Source organism: Rhamphochromis longiceps, linkage group LG11, assembly GCF_057381845.1.
Source record: "Rhamphochromis longiceps isolate RC_006_pf linkage group LG11, R_longiceps_female_GT1.1, whole genome shotgun sequence".
NCBI lineage: Eukaryota > Metazoa > Chordata > Actinopteri > Cichliformes > Cichlidae > Rhamphochromis > Rhamphochromis longiceps.
The window spans coordinates 17,334,668-17,358,326 of record NC_140567.1 but is presented as its reverse complement, the minus strand read 5'-3'; the positions used below and the strand labels follow the sequence as shown (position 1 = coordinate 17,358,326).

At 41.8% G+C, this 23,659-nt stretch overlaps 1 protein-coding gene across 3 annotated transcripts in view; it reads right to left on the bottom strand.

Annotated features, from left to right (window-relative positions):
- dop1a (DOP1 leucine zipper like protein A) overlaps positions 1-23,659 on the bottom strand; it is a 30,997-nt gene that overhangs the window by 5,571 nt on the left and 1,767 nt on the right. The window contains exons 2-29 of one of the 3 annotated variants that reach the window (XM_085422539.1): positions 23,235-23,432; positions 22,880-23,061; positions 22,620-22,790; positions 18,652-18,841; positions 18,398-18,496; positions 17,891-17,990; positions 16,909-17,018; positions 16,085-16,199; positions 15,843-15,963; positions 15,257-15,376; positions 14,371-14,488; positions 13,096-13,125; positions 9,909-10,175; positions 7,748-8,270; positions 7,324-7,607; positions 7,087-7,239; positions 6,912-7,012; positions 6,515-6,780; positions 4,299-6,420; positions 3,958-4,069; positions 3,528-3,710; positions 2,313-2,438; positions 1,919-2,053; positions 1,565-1,620; positions 1,315-1,419; positions 881-947; positions 598-742; positions 94-173 (exon numbers count right to left, since the gene is read on the bottom strand). In XM_085422539.1, coding sequence (XP_085278665.1) covers positions 94-173; positions 598-742; positions 881-947; positions 1,315-1,419; positions 1,565-1,620; positions 1,919-2,053; positions 2,313-2,438; positions 3,528-3,710; positions 3,958-4,069; positions 4,299-6,420; positions 6,515-6,780; positions 6,912-7,012; positions 7,087-7,239; positions 7,324-7,607; positions 7,748-8,270; positions 9,909-10,175; positions 13,096-13,125; positions 14,371-14,488; positions 15,257-15,376; positions 15,843-15,963; positions 16,085-16,199; positions 16,909-17,018; positions 17,891-17,990; positions 18,398-18,496; positions 18,652-18,841; positions 22,620-22,790; positions 22,880-23,061; positions 23,235-23,372 — 6,219 coding nt within the window. In that variant the 5' untranslated portion in view covers positions 23,373-23,432. Of the gene's footprint in view, positions 1-93; positions 174-597; positions 743-880; positions 948-1,314; positions 1,420-1,564; positions 1,621-1,918; positions 2,054-2,312; positions 2,439-3,527; positions 3,711-3,957; positions 4,070-4,298; positions 6,421-6,514; positions 6,781-6,911; positions 7,013-7,086; positions 7,240-7,323; positions 7,608-7,747; positions 8,271-9,908; positions 10,176-13,095; positions 13,126-14,370; positions 14,489-15,256; positions 15,377-15,842; positions 15,964-16,084; positions 16,200-16,908; positions 17,019-17,827; positions 17,991-18,397; positions 18,497-18,651; positions 18,842-22,619; positions 22,791-22,879; positions 23,062-23,234; positions 23,433-23,659 lie in introns of all 3 variants that reach the window. The other 2 variants (XM_085422540.1, XM_085422538.1) reach the window with 2 other exon arrangements.

Here is a 23,659-nt window from a genome sequence, read left to right as displayed (position 1 = left end):
CAAGACGAACAGTGGAATGACTGATGGCACTGACTGATGGCTTGAGAAACAAAGACAGGGTTGAACTGAGTCACAGACACTCAGGTGTTTTACCTCGGCCAATAGCGTGAGGGCGTGCACACTGTACACTGATGGAGTGAAGCTGGAGGCCTCCATCACTGTGAGCATTAAATCTACAAAACACACATACCAAACATTAGCAGCAGCTACACAACAGATAATAACACATCCACGCTGAAGCACCCCAAAACTATTCACATTTCACATGTTTTCAGACATGTTAGCTCCTGTGAACACAAGTTTATACGTGCTTTGCTTGAGCTGAGTTACGTTAAGAATTATTGTCTGGCATTCAGATTAAACCCGAAAATGTTAGCTACATTTATGACTCTGCTATCTGAATTCACAGAATTACCGAAATCATCTTTAAAAAAAAAAAAATCAAGACGTGAAAAGGAAAACCAAGAAACACATTAAACCATCCATGGCAGAAGCAGAGAATGTAGTTGGTGTCAAGGCCAGACATGTTTAGTGTGACTATCAAGCAACATAGCTAACAGCCTTTTCATGTATGATCGTAAAGTTCAGGCAGCGCACCTTCTACATCAGCTTCCAGGTTGGTTCCATCCACAGCGATCTGAGGAGAAGGTTTCACCTCCAGGTTCCTCCTCAGCCACGTGGTTTGCTCCAACGAGGAGCCTGCAATCGTCCCAATAGCCTCCACCACTTTATGGGTCACGTCCTGAACATACAAATGATTTTGATTCCCTCAGTGTTCTTGTTGTGCTTAATTTGATTGTATCCAGCACGTTATAATCCGGCATGTCTGTAGAGCATGGACTTGTCACATTATTATCTACAATCTGGCTGCAGTACCTACCTGCAGCTCTCTCTGGTCCTTCTTGCTCTCCAGATTAGGGTTCTTCAAAATGAACTCGTTTAGAACTCTGGAGAAGAAAAACAAAGGAGCAAAGGTATTAAATAAGTTAAAATTAAAAACTGTATTTTGGAAAATCCTGACAGAGACCTTTATTTACCCCAGTTACAAAATAAAAGAGACATTTTGTTGAAGCAGGACTCTATCAGAGTAAGCTGTATCTTGTTTGCTTAGTATAACTGGTTCTACTTGCCCTGTTAAATTTATAGCATTAAGACTTTCTTTAACTATTTCAAAATAAAAGCCTTCTAGAGCTAAACTGGACAGAAACACAGAAAACAGCTTTATACAAAGAATGACAAAGCAAAGTGAATCATACCACTGTTTACTCAGTTTATGTTTACTGGACTACTGTAACACCCAGGAGAGAAACGTACCCCAATATGAGAAACTGTCCTGGAGCGGGCAGGCCCAGCTGTATAGAGTCCTTCAGCAGTGCCAACAGAGATGGCCAGCTATCAACCAAACTGGAAACAGGAATCCTAACACAGAAAGAGGCAACATCATAAATTCAGAGTGGTTAGTTGTTGTAATTATACACACAAGGAAAGAGTGTATTCTATGTATATCGGAATTCAACAGATATGGTGTCTAATTATAGAATTATGTGAGAAGCTGTGTACTCACCTCTGGACATAAGAATAAAAGAACTGCAGCATGCAGACCTCTAGAGAGAGGTGCTTCTGGAAAGCAGAAAAAACAGTTATTGTAATGACTGAACTCTAACTGAAAGACTTCAAGTTATCCTATGAGAAAAGGTATCAAAATTAAAAAGCGCCCCTCTAAAACAAACTGTAAAGCCTCTGAAGCAGAAAATCATGGCAACAATTACCACAGTTCTTCATTTTTACTGACATAAATCATAATAGTCTCTTGATATTCACACGAGTACATTCCTGTCCTAGCATTGTTATGCAAAATTTAGAAGTGAGACAAAAACAGATAAAGACTGGCTTGAGCAACAAACACCAAAACACCAACCTTGTCCTTGGCGATAGCAGGCGGCTGTTTCAGGACCTCTTTGACTGTTTGCATAACAGTCTCAGTGCGCATGGCGCTGACAGAGCGAACCAGTTCAACTAGCAGCAGCTGCTCTTCACTGGCTACCGGAATCACCTGAAAGAAAGTCATTCAGACTCAATGGAAGAAATACAATGATTTCAAGAGTGTAATCAAATTGAGGCATACTGGACCCTGGTTAAACACTCCTATTAAGAGAAAGAGAACAAATGTGAAAATATATAACTTCAGCATGCTTTTAGAAATAACCACACTTTTTCCATTTACTACAGCAAATAGGAAAAATATTTTGTGTTATTTAAATAGCTTCAAATGGGGGCATTGAGACAATCGTCCACATTTTAATTGTGTATACCTTATTTCTGACTGGAGTCTTGACCTGTTTCCTCTCATTCCAAACGTAGGCTATAGCTGCCATGAAATGAGCGCCATGATTCATGGAGATTGGACCCAGCAGCTCTAGGATCTGCTGACGGAGGTTCTGCAGGAACAATGCACAAACATTAACCATACTTCTACCATCAACATCCTATAATTTCAGTCTATCTTGCAGAGCTCTGATTTCTCCATGATACAGCTGCAAACAGTTTACTTCCCTAAAAGTTCTTGGCTCACATGTCATATTCAAATATGTATAACACGCAACTTTCCACAGTGAGCATATAAGTGACACAATAAACTGTTAAAGAACATTTAAACTGGGCCTTGCACTTCGGATATGTAAAGTCGGTTATAAAAGTAACCAAGTTATTTAGTCCTAATTATTCCTCCATCAGGGACTCGGGGCCTGTAATAGTTACAAGTTATTTCAATTGCAGGATACGATTCACCACGATATCTCTGCGAAATTACATTTTCCATCCCACCTCAGTAAAACATGAAATGTTATCTGCAAGGGGCAAATAATTATCTATAACTGCAGAAAGAAAATCCTTAAGCACCAATAATGAGATTCTGTTTTAGTATTGCTTTATGAGTTATAGAGCCAAGCAGCAACTCTTCAGGTTAGGTAACAACACAAGGTTAACAGGCTATCTGGCTTTATCTGGGCCCAACTTGCAGAATTTACTGCGTCTTTGCTCATGCCTACAAATCATTGTTTCGATTTAAACCAACTATTAAGAGCAGCATCACTTCACTGGGATAGATCACCACATTAACTTACAGTGCTTGCTCCAGACCTGTCGACAGACCAGATACTAAATAATCAGATCACTGTAACAGCTCTACTTCTTTCCCACATGAGTTGAACGGGTAAACCAAGAATCAATAGAGCCAGCTCTTGAGTAGTCAGATAACTAAGGAGAACAAGACCAAGATAAAACTCCATTATTCAAGTTTCTGGTCGATACTTGGTCTCTGTGTCTGTGCTGATGCCAAAGGCATTTCAGATCATCTGTGAAAGAAAAAACACTTCTGAAGGTAAGTTATCTGAAATAAAATCTATTAATGGAAATCTTCTAAAAGTCTTAATATTAGAGGCTCCTTTCACCCAATTCAGTCAATTTGAGCAGTCTAACTATGAGACCAGACTGACTAGACAACCATGAATACATTTCAACTTATATACCTTAGTGGAGCCAAGGTTGATGTTAGATGTGGAAGCAGCAGAGGCAGCAGCTGGCTTGTCAGAGTTATCAGCCTGGTGGAGGACACTCCAAAGGAGGGTGACAGAAGACATGATGGTGTGGAGGATGGACAAAATGCCTGATCGAGCCTCAGCCAGGTGCTTCTGATCAACACTCACTTGTAACTAAACAGCAGAACATACAGCAAGACACTGAATGCTGGTATACTGCAAAGCTTTAGACAATGAAACAAAAAATGTGTAAAACCTCATTATGATTATCCTCACTAATGTATCAAATAAGGAAACCACTATTCTAAAATATAGGGGAGGCATTGCTTTGTGTAAATGAGTCTATGTAAAGTCTGTGTAAATGTTCACTGAGGTATCAGAATGCAGTCTGCTGCAATCATGTGGTGCATGATGCCCTCACCTGGTGGTACTGGGAGGTGGGATCCAGTAGGCAGTAATGGATGATGGCTGTCACGCCCTCTAGCAAAGTCAGAATCAGGTCAGGAGGAATGCAGAGAGCCATCCACTGTGGTCTAAAAAGCACAGAGAATAAGCAGTTTAAACATGAAATATTTCAAATGAACAAAAAAGCACAACATTTTACACAATTATAGAGGCATTTTAGAGAAAATTACTTGCAAGTGAATCACTACATAAGATGGTCAAGGCTGCCCTCTGGTGACCAAGCCATGCCATGGCATTTTAATGCACTGTACTGCTGATCTGTTACATAGTTAACAAGATCCATCTAGACATTAATACCTGGTGTCAGTGATCCCGGTCTCATAGCGGTACTGCTGGAGAAGATTATCCAGGTTCCTGCACAGCTGCAGAGTGACCGAGGCCACAACCCTCCTTAGGACTCTCCCCATGTAGGGTAGTGTGGCTGTGATGAGTCCGATCCACTGTGGGTGCATCTTGCACGCGTGGTGCTGATGCAAGGCCCTGATGACCGAACAAAGGAACATACCCTGTGCTGTGATAGGCTGTCCATGGAGGTACTGCAGTGATGTCATTGGCTGCTGAGGGTTGACATGCTCCACTTCCCCACCCAATATCTCAAACCCTGCTCCAACACTGCCTCCAGTCCCTCCACCTCCTACCCCTCCTACTACAGGTTCTGCTCCTTCATCAGCTGGCAGAAGGACCCTGTGCTCAAGCACAACAAGACTCTGCAGCAGTCTGAGCAGCTGGGCCTGGACTGCACTACAGCTGTCTATCTGGTCTTCTGACAGGTTGATAACGCTGTCCTCAGATAGACCTTCTTCCACTGTGGCCATGTTGACCCCTGCCACCCTCTGTTCGTGCCATTTCTGAGCACTGAATATGGAAGAGAGAAGGCAGTGTAGAACCACCTTCTGAACTTTGCACTTAGAGAGGACATCGCTTATAAAACTAGCAAAGCCCTTCGCTGAGCCACCTGTGACTTTGGCTAGCTCACTGAAAAGGAGAGTTAAAACCTCCACACTGGTTAACTGCATGGCCCGGTTCCCTGCCAAGTCCTGAGGGCCTGCAGGCACATGAGCAGAGTAATAACTTCTTAGGAAGTAGAGACAGAGTGAGATGATGATCTCCAGGTACATGGCACTGCGGAATGAATGGGAGTGGGAGTCCTGGGAAATGGGGCAGTAAAAGTCTTTGCCCATGACAGAAACACGGTGACGGGCTAGGAGGTTTTGAAGCAAAGACAGCTGTGGGGTGTAGGTGTTGTTGATGCTGGTGGTGGAGATGGCGCTCACAAACCCGGAGGGAGCAGCTCTAAGCATGGCTGCAATGGCTGACAGGGCGTGGAGTGCCCGGGAAGAGTCATAAAGCTGGAGGTAGAGGAGGACGTGCTGGTAGAGGGGGTGGATGTTAAAACGAGGTGGGGCAGAGGATGATCTGCGTCCTGTAACGCTGACACCCCCAACAGTCATCCCAGAGCCCCCGCTGGGAGAGCCTGTGTCGCTCTCTATCTCTGACACCTCACCTTCCCCGCAGCTGTACCAGTTTTCTAGATCTAAACTATCACCAAAGAAAATACTGGGTGGGCGCAGTTTGTCTGCTTGATTTGCCTTCCTCTGTCTCTCCTCTTCCTTCCTCTTAATCTTCTTGATCTTTGGCTTTGCCCCTGGAGACTTGTCTGCCAGCTTCTCCATAATTTTCCCTTTAAGGCTAAGCTGGATGCTGCTATGGCTACGTTTGCGGGCCTGAGAGTCATCCACCTGAAGGGTGTGGTCTGGGGTGGCCGGGTTAGAGCTGTCTGGCAAAGTGACAATGGAAGGAGAGGAACTATGGCGGGTAATGCCCTCTTTGTGCTGTCCGTCTACTGACGCAACAGCTGGTGTGATGGTGAGAAATTCCAGTGTGCCTTCAGCCAACATCTCCGGCACAGTCTGGTGGTTGGAACAATGAGGAAGCCCAGAGTCCAGGCGGGTACCAATGGATATATCCGAGGAGGTGCTGTCAGTGTCAGTTTGGGGCCAGTTTTCAGGTGGATATGATACTTCAAGAGAGCCGTCATCAACTAGCTGTAGAACTCTGTCGATGAGTTCACCTAAAACACAAGACACAACTTCCTCTATAGAATCCTCAGAGGGGTCATCTGAGGATCCAGGTTGTGGGTCTGAGCCATTTATCATGCATTTGACTCCCTCTGGTTCCTCAAAGCTGCCATTTTCCACTGTAGAAGAATGAGAACCAGTGGAGTCTGAACTCTGAGGCTCCCCCTGTTGGTGAGCAGGCTGATATTCACCAGCTAGATGCAAGTTCTCACTGCTCAGACTCATTATGGACAGGCTGTCACTCAATGGGTTTACAGTCAGGCAGAATGGCTCCATGTCACCCACTGTCAAACCTCGGAGATCCTCTTGTCCAACCCTCTCACTCTGGATCTGACTGAAGTCTAAGGAAAAGTAAGGAGGAGATAAAAGGAATATTTACATAAAGAACCAAAGTGAAGCCAAAGTTCAAAAAGACAGTTAAAGGTTAGTGCTCACTGTCTGAGAAGCCAGAGTCTCTGTTGTAAATGGGTTCTGATGGCTCCCGTTCAGGCGGTTCAGGGAATACTTGGGCTAAGTGGCGCTGCGCCTGCACCCTCTGAATGGAGACTCGGTGGGTCTTGGGATGGAGCAAGAGGAGGAGGAGTGGTTCGAGGACCCGGGCAATGTCATGTCTTTGAAGGACCTGATTCAGCCAAGCCCGACCAACTGCACTGGTACATGGATCCCAGTAGCTCAGGCAGTCCAGCATTATGAAGAGAGATCTGAGGGATAAAGACAACAGTAAGACAAAAAAGGTAAGAAAAGGAATTTAAGAAAAAGGGGTCATCAAATCTACTAATGGTGGATACTTTCATCAGCACAATTTCCATATGATCAGCAGTTTCACATGTACCTGTCAAATGTGCGACTAAACGGAGAAGACTTGGTGATGTTCAAATCTCGCGTTAAATGCCACAGCACAGAGAATTTAACGTGGGCCTCCAGATGAATTTGCTGAAACAGAAACATGCTTCAGCATGGATTTCTTTTATCTGATTTTTGCCTGGTAATGTGAGCACTATGCTGACCTTGTCCCTGTGCATGAGTTGCTGGCTGATGACATCCTCGCAGATGCTGGAGGAAGGAACGAGGTTGTGAAGCTGGTAGAAAAGTTCCACACTGCGCTGATGGTGCTGAGGGGTTCCCTCATTCAGCTGGTCCCACAAAATCAGAGCCACCGACTGAGCAAAACATTAAATGGGGTTAAAAAAAATAAAGAAAAAAAAGCCAAATAGTTCCACTGCAATCTGGAACCAGATCTCTACCTTGAAGAAGTCTGTCTTGTCAGCAATGTGCTTTAGGATTCCCTGAGTGAGCGGCGGCCTGATGACTACAGCCACTCGACCCTGGCTTGGACTCATGGGCTGGGTGGACTCGGAGCTGGCGCCAGATGCCACACTTTCAGCAGTAACCATGGCAACAGACTGGGTAAGCCCAACTAGGTCCATGAGGAGGGATATGGCTACACATTGCAGGCTGAAGTCACTGGCCAGGCAACAGGCATCCATCAGCGTCTGGAGCCACAGCGGGAGCCGGACCTGCTCACTCTCTGCATGGATGCAGGAGGGACAGAAAACATGTTAAAGACTTAACATGAATTCGTGTCAACAAACTTTCCTTGTTCTTATTTACAATGATGTACAACTGTATGCACCCATTCGTGCATTTATTAACATAGACTGCACCTACCAAGCAGTTCTTCCTGTCTGGGTGAAGACTTGAGATTCCCCTCTGCGATGTAGACGGGGAAACTGGAGCATTCAAGGAAGAGTTGGCAGGCAGCCGTGAAGGCAGCAATGCACTCTTTCTGGACCCTCCCAGAGCCCGAGCAAACCTCTGCATGATCACCATTCTGGGAGCGCTCTGAAACCAGGAGCCCTGATTGTGTCACTTCGCCTCTGTGACCCTCGACTTTGTTCACCTGCCCTGGGATAATGTATAAGGTAATGAGGCGGGAGAGAAACTGCTGGAAGTGCTCCAGACAGCATTGCATGACTGGTTTGTCCAGAGGTTTAGAATGACACGGGCCTGAGGAGCGACGGCCTGTTCTGACTGTGGAGTGCGGATGAGGGGTGTGCTCTGCCTCTTCAGGAACGTCTCCTTGGTATTGGACAAACTCTGTGAAGCCACTCTCAGAGCGACAGCTGGGAGTGTTTTCCACATCCTCGAAGACATCCTCAGTGCCAGGGCCCTCCAGAGTGGAAGGGAGAGTCTATCAAAAAAAAAAAGACAAAGGAAGAAAGATCGGCAAAAATGCAGGCATTATCCATCTGTAAGTGGATTATTTTCTGAAAAACTCTCAGATTTCTTATTAATGATTTTTTTTTCTATACAAAACCAAAACAAAGGTATTAAGCTGAATGAAGGGTGTAGAGATGTTTTGAAGCATCATCATGGACACTGTCACAGCAGACCCTTTGAAGTATAATTAGAAATTACATCTAAAATAGGACATCACAAATTTATCTAATAGCATTTTTTACTCCATAAGGCATTGCAGGAAATGGTAAGACACCATATGGCAAAATTTGTTGAAGTTGCAGTTTTTGCTGCAAGTTACAGAATTTGTTTCTCATTTGCAACTTACTGATATAACTTGGTTTATTACTGATATAACACTGCTCAAGTAACTCAATCTCCACCTATAATATAATCTGAAGACACTTCCAGGAAGTGCAGTGTATCGTTCATATAGTGACTTGAGCAGAAATTTACAGCCTTTGTCCATAAGAAATATGCACTCTGTTCAGTAAATAATCACTATGTGCTTAGCTATTAGTTAAAATAGTGTTAGCCTTGCAGCAGACACATAAAGTTTATGACTACACTGGTCTTTATATAGTAAGGCTGCGTACACAGCTGCTGGGCCTGATCTGAGGGAGCATCCTGCTGCAGCGAGACTGACAGACTGAAGTTCTTACATTTCTTTATTCCGGCCAACCTTTGGGGGCCTCGAGGCTTCCTGGGATATATTTTGAGTGAGGTAGCGTGTACATTATGGAGCTTGGACTCAGATGGCATGTTTGCTAGAACGTTCTCTATATGCCCCTCAGAGTGGGTGTAGGGGTGGGGTGTTAACAGTATTCAATGGATGTATGCAGAATGTTTCCACTCTGATGGATATGGCAAACCCCAGAGGCATCGCGAGCTAGTTTATTCCTCTACTTCCTCAGAGGAAAAAGCGAGCTGGGCTCAGCTGTTGGGGAACCATCTTCTGCCTTTCTACTTGTCCTCTTTCAAGCCCCTCATGGGTCTCTCTCTCTCTCTTTCTCTCTCGCTCTCTCAACAGTCATGGCCCTCTCCAGCTCTGAGCACTGGACTGACTGAACTTTAAATCATGGCTCACTAGGCTTACAAACACTTAAAACAACCAGGTTGTTGGACAGGGACCAGAAGGACCTCAACAGCCGAAAGCAGCATTTGTTCTGAATAATCTTCAAATGACTTGTGTCGAGGGAGCGTGGAATGGCAGGGCCACCCAGCCAAAGACAGCACAGGCCAGAGGGCTGGCAGGAGGCACCAAGAGGCCCTGTTCATGGACCAGGACACACCATCAGAGCCTAAGCTGATGAGTTTTTGGCCAATAACTTGTAGGGAAAGCCAGTCAAATTAAGGTTTGATCCTTGTGTTTGGCAGCAACAGGGTCTGTTTTTTTTAAAGGATCAGAGACTAAACTAAATGATCAACAGAGCTTGGCAGAACACTGACTTCTCTTTTAGTACTTTATTTTTAACTTTGAATCTCTTTACTGTCATTAACCCCGACACTTTCCAATTATTATCTTTTTCCCTTTATCAGGAACTCCAACTCCCTTTTACACCCCTGAAACATTTTGAGACATTGTAATCACCTGTTTGTCCTCCGTGTCTCTGTTTTTGTCCCTTGCTGAGTTTGATGGCTTGCCGATAGAGCTGGAGAGGCCCTGAGCTTGAGGGCCAGATGGCAGGGCCAGAGGGGAGACCAGTGGAGGTTGCACCTTGCTGAGAATCTTGGAGCACAGACGGAGGCAGTGGGTGAGCTCGCCGAGGCCCAGGGCCTGCAGGTGACAGGTCAGGGCTGCTACCATCCGCAACAGCAGTTGAGGGAGATGCTCTGTCTGGATTTCTATGTACGTCTCCTAAAAAGGTGCAAGGGACCAAAACAGAACTGAGTTGTGGAACTGAATATAATTACTGTGCATTTGAAGGGCTTAGAGGGGAACGTGATATGAAGTTATTACGCCTGTTAGCTATGCTGATGCTGGGCTTTAACTCTACAAAATTGTTAAAAGAAGACAGTTTGCTTGATTAAATATTGTTAAATACAAATTCATATATACGACTGAGTATCAAAGGGCAAGTCAGTGGAATTTTTGTGTGCTTTCTTTTTAACTTACATGAGGTGTGACCAAAAAAAGTTACAGGCCCACAAATATCAAAAAAAGTACCCGATTTAATTTGTCTGAGCTCGTTCATCTTCTTGTGCACCACTTCCACTGCTGCTGCTATTTTTATTGGCTGTATGGAAATCCCATAATGACCACCGTGTACGTCAAACATCGAGCTAAGCTGAGCAGTATTCAGGAACCAGGAGCAGGATTGTTATGATTGTTGTTAATTTAGAGTTTGACTACCGACCTGAGACATCTGAAAAGGGACATTCAGTGGAACCACCCACCACATCATAATGTTTGTTTACCACTGCAACACAATCTTCGCTCACAACTGGCACTACATGCCACATTATGGCAAGAAATCACTGTTTTGACACACTGGAGGAGATCCAGTACATCACAGAGGCACAAGTGCAAAGGGAGAGAACAGGTCTTCCTCTGAGGGACCTAAAAATAGCAGCAGCACTAAAAACAGTCTGGAAGAGCAGGGAAAAAAAACATTTTAGACCAGAAAATTTGAATGTTCCTATTTGTTTATGATCACACCTTGAATCAATAAATTTAGTGTTGTATCGTTTCAGTGAATGACCATGTGCTAATTCTAAAGAAGAAAGAAGTGGAAAATGCTATTTAATACTGTTTATCTGTTTATGTGTGTGCATCTTATATAAAGTCTAAATAAGAAAATAAAACTATCAATTCTAAATTTTTTTTACACATCAGAACAGGACAGAATTGGGTAAACACAACCAGATATGAACAACACATGATGTCATTTATTTATTTTACAAGCAAATAAGCCAAAATACAGAAGCAGTGTGAAAGCCAAAGTATATTCTAATTTTTAACAGCTTGTAAGCTAGTCCCCTTTAGAAGAAAAAACATGAAGAAATATTTTTTTGTCTCATCTGTCTATCAAAATGTGGAGGAATTTGGCCCACTCTTATTCATAATGTTGCCCTAGGTTGTTAAGGTTTGGAGGCATCTATTTATGTACAGCTCTCTTAAAGTCACGCAAAAGCATTTCAATCAGGTTGAGATCAGACTGTGATCGGGCCATTGCAACACCTTGATTCTTTTCTTTTTCAGCCAGTCTGTTGTATTTTGGGGGGGGATCATTATTCTATTACATGCCCCAGTTTCAGTCAGGCTTTAGCTGTCGGACAGATGGCCTCACATTTGACTTTCCAGAGTGTACTTTATTTTTATTTTAACTCGTTTGCATTTTTCTGTGTAATTTGGAATATGAACTACTTTAGGACGTGCTAAATCCCCCCCACCCCCTTTTTTAATCTGTAGTGGTTTAGTCCAGAGCCTGTTTGGCCTTGGCTTAACCTGTTAAATGCTAATTGGTCAGCTTGTTTATTTGTGAATGTGTGATTGGTCCACTTGGATTTCTTCTGTTTCCTGTTTTTTTATTTAAACACAAACTGTTTGATATTTTGTAATGACCCTGATGAAGGTCGAAAGCAGAAACACATTTGTCAACCAATAAAGTTGTTCACTAATAATTTAAGTTTCGTTGGAGTCTTCACGTCATCAGATATTTGTATTCTCCATGCACCTTGGAAGTAGGTGCAGTTGTGCCAGAAAAAATTGCTGGTTACTCACGTTTGACTCAAGAATACTTTGTTATACAGAGGAATTCATGGTGGACTCAATGACTGTAAGGTGTCCAGGTCCTGTAGCTGCAAAATCAAATCATCACCCCTCCACCATCGTGGTTGAAAGTTGGTTTGAGGTGTTTTTGCTGATTTGCTGTACAGTGGTCCCTCGTTTATCGCGGGAGTTACGTTCTAAAAATGACCCGCGATAGGTGAAATCCGCAAATCAGCCAACTTTATTTTTTATTTTAAAGGTGAACCGTGTTATAGTGAGGGACCACTGTATTTGTTTTTTATTATATGTGCTGCGTGGTTTTGGGGGTTTTTTGCAATTTTTTGCAGTTTCTCTGAGCACTGCACGGTCTGACATTGTTGTCAATTTTCTGGGACATCCAGCCCTAGACCCCTGTTTTCGCCATCATAGTTCTTTTGATGGCAAAAACAGTAAATGGGTACTTTGTTTGCTTCTGCATTTTGGGTTAGATTTTACTCATCTAAGATTACATTTACCCAGTTTTAAGAGCTGCTTATTATTAACTTTCTTTTCTTTACCTTTAGTTCAATAGTTCAAATGGAAGAAAATTGTAGTTTTGTCATTAAATGTATTAAATCTATGCAACACAGAGATTTTATAAAACAAAAAAGGCTAACAAAACATATTATAGCACAAGCATTAACTCAAAGAGTAAAATAAAAGGGTCATATTTCTTAATAAATATGTCAGCACTGCAGTAGCATATAACTGCTTGCATGCTTAAGAAAAAAAAAAAAAAGCACATACACACTGGGCAGTGATTTCATTTTCACAAGATCCACACCAAACAGCCATGTTAAGCTTGCAACACATGTGATGGTATGTCATAATCCATTGGGATCATGTTTATTTCATTTGGGATTAAAATGACATTAAGTGACAACAAGTCAGTCAATTTGAAATGATCAGTCAAAGCAGGGAGGCAACAAAGACGGCCTGAGGGATGTTGGCAGGACATTGCAGAAATGTTATCGTAGCCTCAGTGAAGCAGGGTGAGGTGAAAAAGCAGGAAAGAGCAGTACTTTACCTGGCAGATTACCCTCATGCTTCTAGTAGGCTTCAAGGAGAAAGAGCAGATAGTTTGAACAGACAGGAGCGAGCAGAGAACGGGCAACACAGCACTCTCACATTCTCTCTTTATACAAATACACCTGTACGCACGCACGCACGCACGCACGCACGCACGCACGCACGCACGCACGCACGCGTACGTGCGTACACACACGCACAAGCTTTTAAACAGGGTAATAAAAGAGTGTGGGATTTCCAAACCATTCAGATTGGAAATTCAGTCTAGACAAGCATAATTTTACAAAGATGCAAACAATAGTTTTGGCAGGAAAATGAAACACACAGGCTTTTTGAACCTGTGCAGTGATGGCACACAAACACACAGAACAGACAGGAGGAAGGCACACACCCGAGTGGTGGCCGTAACATCCCACAGACTGGATGTTACAAAACAGATCTGAAGGACAAATCTGACAACATGAGTGCAGAATTGTTAATGGCGAAAGTACTTGTAGGGGACATACTGGATAAAAAGAAAGTATGTGAGCCAAGAGAGAGAGACTGAGACTCAAAGCCCAGCAGGGTGACAAAGTACTGTAGGAGAGAGACGACAGGTTATGCTAGAGATGCAACACCAAAGAAAAAACCTATTAAAGACAGAAACTAAAACATGAAGGTACAGTAATAAAAGAAAGAGCACAGGGCGTCAAAGGAACCTAACACTGCTGTAGTATGAAGCAGACAATGGAGATACTGGACAATGAAAATAACATGTAGAAATGCATGTACAGCTACAGGTCTGCTGCTACCTGCAATAATAGGAACACACTCTATACAAAAGGAAGACACACTTCAAACTGCAATGTTTCTGCCATCTATCAGAGTCGGCTCCAAATATGAGCTGGGTGCTGCTCCTAACGTTAAGAGAGCAAAGTCACTAACAAATTTGTTTAAATTAAAACCTTGAAATTGTATGTGGTGTCAACACTCATTTAATTTCAATGATATTGGTACGGACTACAAAACCTCAGATCACTGAAGTTTTGTAGTGTTAAATAAATAAATCTGTAAATGACAAAGTAGCACACAGAAAATAATACAATTGATAAGAAAGCATGAAAATGCTTAGAAATGAGTGAAGAAAGAAAGAAAGAAAGAAAGAAAGAAAGAAAGAAAGAAAGAAAGAAAGAAAGAAAGAAAGAAAGAAAGAAAGAAAGAAAGAAAGAAAGAAAGAAAGAAAGAAAGAAAGAAAGAAAGAAAGAAAGAAAGAAAGAAAGAAAGAAAGACTCACCAGGGAAACAATATCCAGCAGAAAATCTACCAGCTGACAGAACTCAACCAATAAGAGCTCAGGAGGATCTGCACTCGCAACATGCCGTGTTGCAGTTGCACTGCTGTTCACTGTCCGCCTGCAACAGGGAAACATATCTACTTAAATGTTAGGAACATTTTTTTGCTAAAATGAGAAACATCCTGTCTCTGAGTGAAGCTGAAAAACTAAGAAAGCATTTGTCACTTTTAGACTGGACTGTAGTTCCTTTAGTTTCAGTTAATAAAACACCCTGAAAAAGACTCGTGCTGATCCAAAATGTCACAGTGAGAGTACTATTGAGGACGAGAAAGAGAGATAGAGTCTTTTTTTTGTTGGCTCCCTGTGAAATCCAGAATTGAATTTAAATTGAACTTCCTAACTGGTCCTGAATGACCAGATTTATCTCATCGTATCTTAAAGAGCTCTTTTTAGGCTTTTCTCCTTTTGAACCAGCTTGTAGTTTGAATTTAGGAGACAGAAACCCTCTCTAATTTAAAGATAATGCTTTTTGATAAAGCATATAGTTAGGACTGGAGAGTAGGTGACCCTGAACCGTCTCTTAGTTATGCTGCTATGGGCGCTTACTCCCCCCCCCCCAAAAAAAAATAAATGTTTTTTTAAATCTAATATTGCACATCCTCCAGTATTAAGCACCTTGAAACAACAGCTGTTATGAACTGAATTAGCTCCCACTACTGGCTGAAGAGAGCTTTACCACCACAATGAAAACCAAACAAGAATGAAGCATCAAAAGCAAGAGAGCAAATTTAGTTTTTAACAGATTTACACTTTTTGATATCAGCAAGATGTGCCTCAATTGCCTTAATTGTATTTTGTATGTCAACATTTATCTTAATATACAAACCTGCAGCACTCCTCAAACCAGTGAGCAATGTAGTCCCACATGTAGTACGGCTCAAACGAATTAAACAGCAAATTGGCTGTTTTAATCAGTTCTGCCGTCTTCTTGTTCTCCCGCAGTTTACTGAGAAAGAAGTCAAAATTATCATCATGCAGCTCCAGCACAATACAGCATGCCAGTGTTAGAGTAAATGTATTAACTCCGCAAATAAGAATATTCAATAAAAGGTCCAGTACGCTCTGTAGTAAATTCTATTTGTCATTCATTGTCCAGCTTGGAAAAAAAAAAAAAAACGTATACTCACAGGCGGGATCTCACTGACAAAAGTCCTTTCAGCCAAAGTTAACTAATGTGCTCCTGTCACTGTCTTGCCATTAACAGTCTGACCTAATGTATCTGACTGGATGGTTTAAAGTGATTTATGTATTTAATGTACTACTTTTGCTGCGTAAGCTTTATATTGTAAGTCCATATTTCACTATACCAGAGTCCACCGTCACTGTTAAATGAGCTGACAAATAAATGAGGCTTTATTTATCATCCCTCATGTCTCAACAGTAAAGAAGGTCGAGTAGTGGATCAGACAGACCTGCTGAGGTGTGTGTGATCTTTGCTGAAGGGACTCTGGTTTTGGAGGTCCAGCTCTGTTCTGCACTGTGTGTGCAAAGTTCGAAACACCTCGATCAGAACGTCTTCCAGGATAGCAGGCCCTTGGATGACACACAAGCAGAGTGTGTGGACACATTCAAAAATCAGACTATTTATATAACACATAGTGCATATAGGACACTAATTAGACTTCTATTATCTCAACACTAATAAACTGGTTACCAAGCTCTGGTTTGTCCAGTAGACTGATCAGGATGCGAAATGGCTTGAGGTCATGCATGAGGATGCTCTCCTCCTCTCCGCCTCGAGCCTTACCCTGCAAAATCCCCACCATTGCCTGAAAAAAATAACCCCACGCATCCACACACACACACACACACACACTTTATTACTGCAAGAATCATAAAATATAATTTATATTCATTTGATTTTCATATTTGTTTTTTTCCATTATGTTTGTCAGAACCAATTTTGTCTTCACAGTGTCGCCCTCTCATTTTTTTCTCTTTCTGTATGTGACGTGTGTGTTTCACGCTTCGTCTGCCACATCACTGGCAAAGCCGTGGAACAGACGGTCCCTGTAGTACTGACCGTATCCCTACGGAGGGAGCTCTGATTAACTATCTGAGCAGATGGCGAAGGAGGAAATATAAATGTATATGTATGTATGTATGTATGTATGTATGTATGTATATATATATATATATATATATAAAAGAGACAAAAAAATAAATTAAAAAAATTAAATAAAATATAAAAATAAAACTGCTGCTGGCTGCTCTCTGTGCCCACTGCTGGCTGCTGGGAATAGTAGCAGGACATACAGTATCTGCACAGCTAGGGAGAGGTGTGGGATAAGGATAAAGGGGGTTGAAAAAACTGTGTAGCACACAAAAAACAACAACAAAAGATTTTCCCCCCCCACCATACTGCAGACATGTCTAGTCTCAAGAGACATTGTTTGGGGAATATTTCGAAAATCAGTTTTACACAAAAAACAATTTTTCCATCGGTGACCTGATTATGCAGTCAGCCTGAAAGCTCACCTGGACCAGCATGTCCTTAGAGAAGGTGTTGAAGTAGTGGCTAGCGTGCTCCTCCGGGTTGCTCTGTCGAGTGCTACGGGGGCCTATTATCACCCCATTGTTGTCAAAGCCTTTAAAGAAAAAAGTCGTATACTTAGATTCACATTAACATTCAGAAAAAATTCTATAACACTCAAGCACAGGAAAAGGTGTAAACCCTTTGTTAAAAGAGGAACAAATAGAGGTTGAGTCTCTCGCTGAGATAAACCTGTGTGTTTTATAGCTTCTTTTACAGTTAGTGGCTGCTCAAGCATTAGTAATATTTCAGCCTCAAATGCAGATCAAGATTTACTAAGTGTGACTAGATTAGACTGGGTCAATCTCCAAAATGACTGAATAATAAAACCAAAACAACATAGGTGCTGCTGACTGAATACTAATCACACTCTCCTGTTTACCTCAACATAAGACTCAGCCTGATTTGTTCCTTCATCATTTCTGTCATTCAGAAATGTTTGTATTTAATGCATTTAACATTGTAAGCTTGCACAGTGCTTTACTTAAAAAGAGTGGGCAGATTCACTTAGTGTCGCCTTTTAATCATGCTGATACTTACCAGTGTGTTTGCCCGCAGTAAGTTGCAAACAAGAAAAAATAAAGTAAGACAACAGCCAAAGCAGATACAAGCTTAATGTATTTTGTTAAAAACAGCAGAAACATAGTGTGCACACAGAAGGAGAGTGTGTTTAAAGCTTTGTGTCTCAGGATTCCTGCCACGGTCTGTGAAACTTGTCTGTTAGTCCTCTTGTATTTACATGAAAGTGGATTTAAGGCTAAGAGTAAATAGTAAAAGTAACCAATTCTTAAGAACCACGCACTTTGACAAATACAGGAAAATCTGGAAAATATCCCCTTATTTCTACAATATTCCACAACTGACATGATGAGTACAAACAGTGATGCATCCGAGTGTCAGTACTGTGTCTGAGCATGGATTTCGCACCCAGGAGCCAGGCGTAGAGTCTGCGGTTGAGGGACATGTCTCTTCTCAAAACCACATGCAAAGCTGCTGACAGGATCCGGATCATGTCAGGGCGAGTTGCCTGAACACAACACACAACAGACCACAATATTTGTCATTGTGTATTTGTCCTTTTTGCACAGATTATATGGTTTTACACACAAACACAAAGACAATCAAGGCCATCCTAGCCCTGCCAGATCCAGAAATGTTTTTGAGGTGAAGAATTTAACAAGCAGCCAGCAACAGTCACCAAGCTAGCTGCCTAAACAGCCTCCTTGTGATCAGATACACACACACGCATGCATGTGCAGATGCACAGAAAGACCCAAAGAAACACCTTTAGATTTGAAACAACAAAAAACAAGAACAATAATACTAATGTTACAACGGATATCTTATTATGAGAAGTCCATAGATACTTCAGTCTAAAGCAGACTCAGGGAAACACTGTTATCATACTGCACAGACCACGCTACTTCCCCCTACCTGGCTCATATGAAAGGGGAAGCAGAAGAGGATCAGGTCCAGAGTGCTCCTCTGTACTAAAACACTGGAGTCCTGGACTGACGTACTGACTGCTTCCACCTGGCAAGAACAGAAACAGAATATTATCCAGCCAGCCCAATCCACTCTAAGCTGTAGTGCATTTTTTTAACTAGTGCTCTCACTGAAAGGGTCAAGACCTATATTTTTAATTGAAGGACATGCAATGCTGTCATGAGGAATTATCTGCCACGTACCATGAGCTCGATGTCACTACCCATGACATAAAGCTGGTCCTCCATGGAGAGCTTACGGTTGAGGTGCAGAAGTACAAAGGATACCCCGGGGAGACGCACAGAGGGGCTGGTCAGGATGCTGCCCCACAAGGCACTGTAGAAAGCCGACTGTTCCACGGCTGCAGCCACCTTTTCCAACAGGGTGTTGGTTCTACAGGAAGCACAGATGGGTCACAGGGACCAGCCTTAGTAAGCACATACCAACCTTTACCTCTAACTGGCCTGGCGCTAGAAATGATACAGTCCACAATGCACAGCTGGTACTAAGAAGTAAAAGTCTTTGTCTACATGAGCATCTAAAAATCCCAAAGTAAAGGGGGTTTATATGAGATCCACCACAACCAGGAATCTGAGAACTCCAGAAAGCAAGTGTTCACATTCTCACACTACACCTTAATTATCATATTGCCAATCAAGAAATAAGATATATGTATTACTAATGCAACTATATACATAGTAGTATTGATAATGTTATTGCTATTTTTCCAACAAGATTTAACTGAGAAACAATCCAAGTTAAATAACAAACCATCATAATTTATTAGTCATTACCGAGTCTTCTCTGAAGAGAGCATTCACTGAGACACAGCAGATAACACGGCCCAATAGTGGTGTAACGTCTACTGAACTAACAAGAAGGCAGTATGTTTGTGTTTCACTTCAGTTTTGTTTCAGTTAGTTTCAAATGTTACGGCTTGCATCGTTCAGTTTAGCTTTCATTGTTATTACATTGTTAAGTACTCTGAAAAAAATATTTCTTTAGAGTAGCTGAAAACAGCCTCATTGTTAGATTTTAGTCTTTTTAATTATTCTAAAATAGCTGGTATGTATCAGGGGCAAGATACATGAAGTTCTGAATAAATATTAAAGTGCCAACACAACACTGTGGAAATAATTTATAATCATGTAGACAAATATGAATTGTAAGAGCCACATTAAGATGCATATCTTATTTTTTGCTTTACAAAACTTTTTAATAAACTATATGCATAAATATATCCACCATAGCCTACTGATAAATCTGTGAAATCTGTTTTCACAGATTTAACCATAATAACAAAGAATGAAGATATGTTAAAGTTATGACTACAGTAAATTTTGTTTATTTTGAAAGCTTTTTTTATTTTATTTCAGGTAACCAAAACATTTAAAAAAATTATTTTTTTGTTTAATTTTAGGTAAAATATAATTTAACTATAATAACCTTGCACACAAGGTTTATAAGACATAAGTTAGTTCTTAGGTTATAATGCAACATGAAAGTCCTTTGAATGAGAAAGAAAATACTGAAACAACAACAAAAATAAACACATAAAACAACCTCCTTTTAAAAGTAATTTGACAGAAGCAAAATCTGTTCAGAAAGGAATCACAATGATAATGTATATACAATTACTATACAATTACAGGCTGAAAAGACAGCCAACATTCAGATATGCCATAAATAGGCACATTTATATTCACAAATATTAATTCCATACGGTATTACTAACTGAGACACTGTAACAAAATGGCACCACCGTTTGCATTAGAAACACCTATGCGTTTCCTACTAGAGCATGCTGAAAGTCTACTATATATACTGTAGGCCAGTAGTACCATCATAGTTTAACTGGAACTGGAGCGCCCCCTAGGGTTTACTTTGCACAGGATGAATACATTTCTGACTACCTGGCCTATCATTTGCCAATAAATGCTAAGATAGTCTTTTGATTTGATTGAACAAATGAAAAGAATAGATGCCTACTTTCAGTTTTCAGGACAATCTTAGACTGTTTCAGTGATCATTATGAGACATGAAAATACATCGGTCTAAAGTCCACACCAAGTCTCAGGCTATCCTCTGTTAGTAATAGTGATGTTGCAATGACTCACATACCTCATTTATCATTCATATGATCTATTATCACTTCCTTTCCACATTAGGCAATAAAATGCATTCTTGTAATGGGCTATCACAGCAATTTAACTCTTTAAAGCCCACTGTATCGTATTTGATATGTGTGTCTTTGAGAGTTTTTGAGACTTCTATAGCATCAGCGTGACTTTTTTGTACCCTAAAAAAAATGACATAATTTGCATGACACATTTTAATGACTAAATTGCAAAAATATGCCTTGTGTAGCAAATGTTACACAAATTAAAACTCATATACAGTGGGGCAAAAAAGTATTTAGTCAGCCACTGATTGTGCAAGTTCCCCCACTTAAAATGATGACAGAGGTCAGTAATTTGCACCAGAGGTACACTTCAACTGTGAGAGACAGAATGTGAAAAAAAAATCCATGAATCCACATGGTAGGATTTGTAAAGAATTTATTCGTAAATCAGGGTGGAAAATAAGTATTTGGTCAATAACAAAAATACAACTCAATACTTTGTAACATAACCTTTGTTGGCAATAACAGAGGTCAAACGTTTACTATAGGTCTTTACCAGGTTTGCACACACAGTAGCTGGTATTTTGGCCCATTCCTCCATGCAGATCTTCTCGAGAGCAGTGATGTTTTGGGGCTGTCGCCGAGCAACACGGACTTTCAACTCCCGCCACAGATTTTCTATGGGGTTGAGGTCTGGAGACTGGCTAGGCCACTCCAGGACTTTCAAATGCTTCTTACGGAGCCACTCCTTTGTTGCCCGGGCGGTGTGTTTTGGATCATTGTCATGTTGGAAGACCCAGCCTCGTTTCATCTTCAAAGTTCTCACTGATGGAAGGAGGTTTTGGCTCAAAATCTCACGATACATGGCCCCATTCATTCTGTCCTTAACACGGATCAGTCGTCCTGTCCCCTTGGCAGAAAAACAGCCCCATAGCATGATGTTTCCACCCCCATGCTTCACAGTAGGTATGGTGTTCTTGGGATGCAACTCAGTATTCTTCTTCCTCCAAACACGACGAGTTGAGTTTATACCAAAAAGTTCTACTTTGGTTTCATCTGACCACATGACATTCTCCCAATCCTCTGCTGTATCATCCATGTGCTCTCTGGCAAACTTCAGACGGGCCTGGACATGCACTGGCTTCAGCAGCGGAACACGTCTGGCACTGCGGGATTTGATTCCCTGCCGTTGTAGTGTGTTACTGATGGTGACCTTTGTTACTTTGGTCCCAGCTCTCTGCAGGTCATTCACCAGGTCCCCCCGTGTGGTTCTGGGATCTTTGCTCACCGTTCTCATGATCATTTTGACCCCACGGGATGAGATCTTGCGTGGAGCCCCAGATCGAGGGAGATTATCAGTGGTCTTGTATGTCTTCCATTTTCTGATGATTGCTCCCACAGTTGATTTTTTCACACCAAGCTGCTTGCCTATTGTAGATTCACTCTTCCCAGTCTGGTGCAGGTCTACAATACTTTTCCTGGTGTCCTTCGAAAGCTCTTTGGTCTTGGCCATGGCGGAGTTTGGATTCTGACTGTTTGAGGCTGTGGACAGGTGTCTTTTATACAGATGATGAGTTCAAACAGGTGCCATTCATACAGGTAACGAGTGGGGGACAGAAAAGCTTCTTACAGAAGACGTTACAGGTCTGTGAGAGCCAGAGATTTTCCTTGTTTGAGGTGACCAAATACTTATTTTCCACCCTAATTTACGAATAAATTCTTTACAAATCCTACCATGTGGATTCATGGATTTTTTTTTCACATTCTGTCTCTCACAGTTGAAGTGTACCTCTGGTGCAAATTACTGACCTCTGTCATCATTTTAAGTGGGGGAACTTGCACAATCGGTGGCTGACTAAATACTTTTTTGCTCCACTGTATATGCAGATTGAAATTTAACATATTTTCATATAGTTTGTCTAAAAGGTTCAACAAACACTCCATTATCAAAAAATTTAAGATTTCTGGCAGTTATTTCATGGTTTAGTTAAGGGCTACTGTGCACGTCACCATCATTCCAAGTGTTACTTTTTGTGTTCCTATTCTCACCTGTCATAGTACTCAGAGCCCTCCTCCAGACCAGGTAGGACCCCAGTCAATAGTCCCTGCAGGCCTGGCTTCAGGGTCTTTCCCAGGGGCAGGTAGTAGGTCTCATACAGCCCCAGTAGAACAGGCTTCACTGACATAGCAGCATTGGAAAGTAAAGGGAAAAGCCCAGCACTGTGGAGGGAAACGGCAGATGTTTATTGCTACCCACCTAAAAACCTTGTGACTATCTTGCTTTTTGAGATCTGACAGTGCAGTATTACCTATAAAGAAAAAGGTCTTTGGCCAGCCTCTTAGGTCCTATGATCTTGAAGATGACTTCATAGGTCTCCAAGGCCTTGCGGTGGACCCCGCTAGGTAGGGCAGGGTGGAGGCATTGGGCCAACCGTTTGCCTATTGTCAGCTTCTTAGGAACCACTTGGTATTTTGCATTATTCTGCAGAACCTGAGACAGGATTTGAAAACTGACAGCTGGAAGGCTTTTCCGTACAAATCATAGAACCAAAACAAGTGAAACTAAGGCCATTGTACAGACCTGTCTGCATTACTGTTACTTATACAGATGCAGTTAGGCAACAAAGCAATCTTTAGAAGAAGCTGAGCCTATAGAACTCTTACCTTATTGAGTTTGCCCAGTGCAGAGATGAGGTCTGCCCACTCACTGGAGTACTCAAAGTTCTTGAGGGCCTTGTCCACTGCTGCGCCATAATTCCTGTACTTGGAGTCACCGAGCAGCTCCAGTTCCTCTGCATTCATTCTCCTGGATGGTAATGTTATGCTAATGTAAAACACCAGCCACACATATGTACATCACACCTGCAATAAAAGAAAGACAACACGAATGGTGATATTAAGCCAAAGTGTTATCCTCTGCGTGCCTTATCATGAAACAAGAAGCCTGAGCCTGCAGTATCAATTAAATGTTCAGATAGCTCCAGAGTGGAGCTGGAGCCATTTTATCGAATCAGTCTGACATGAGTAGCCATTATCGTATTTACTCTTAGGAATGAAACACGGCAGCAGACACGGTGACCTTCCCACAA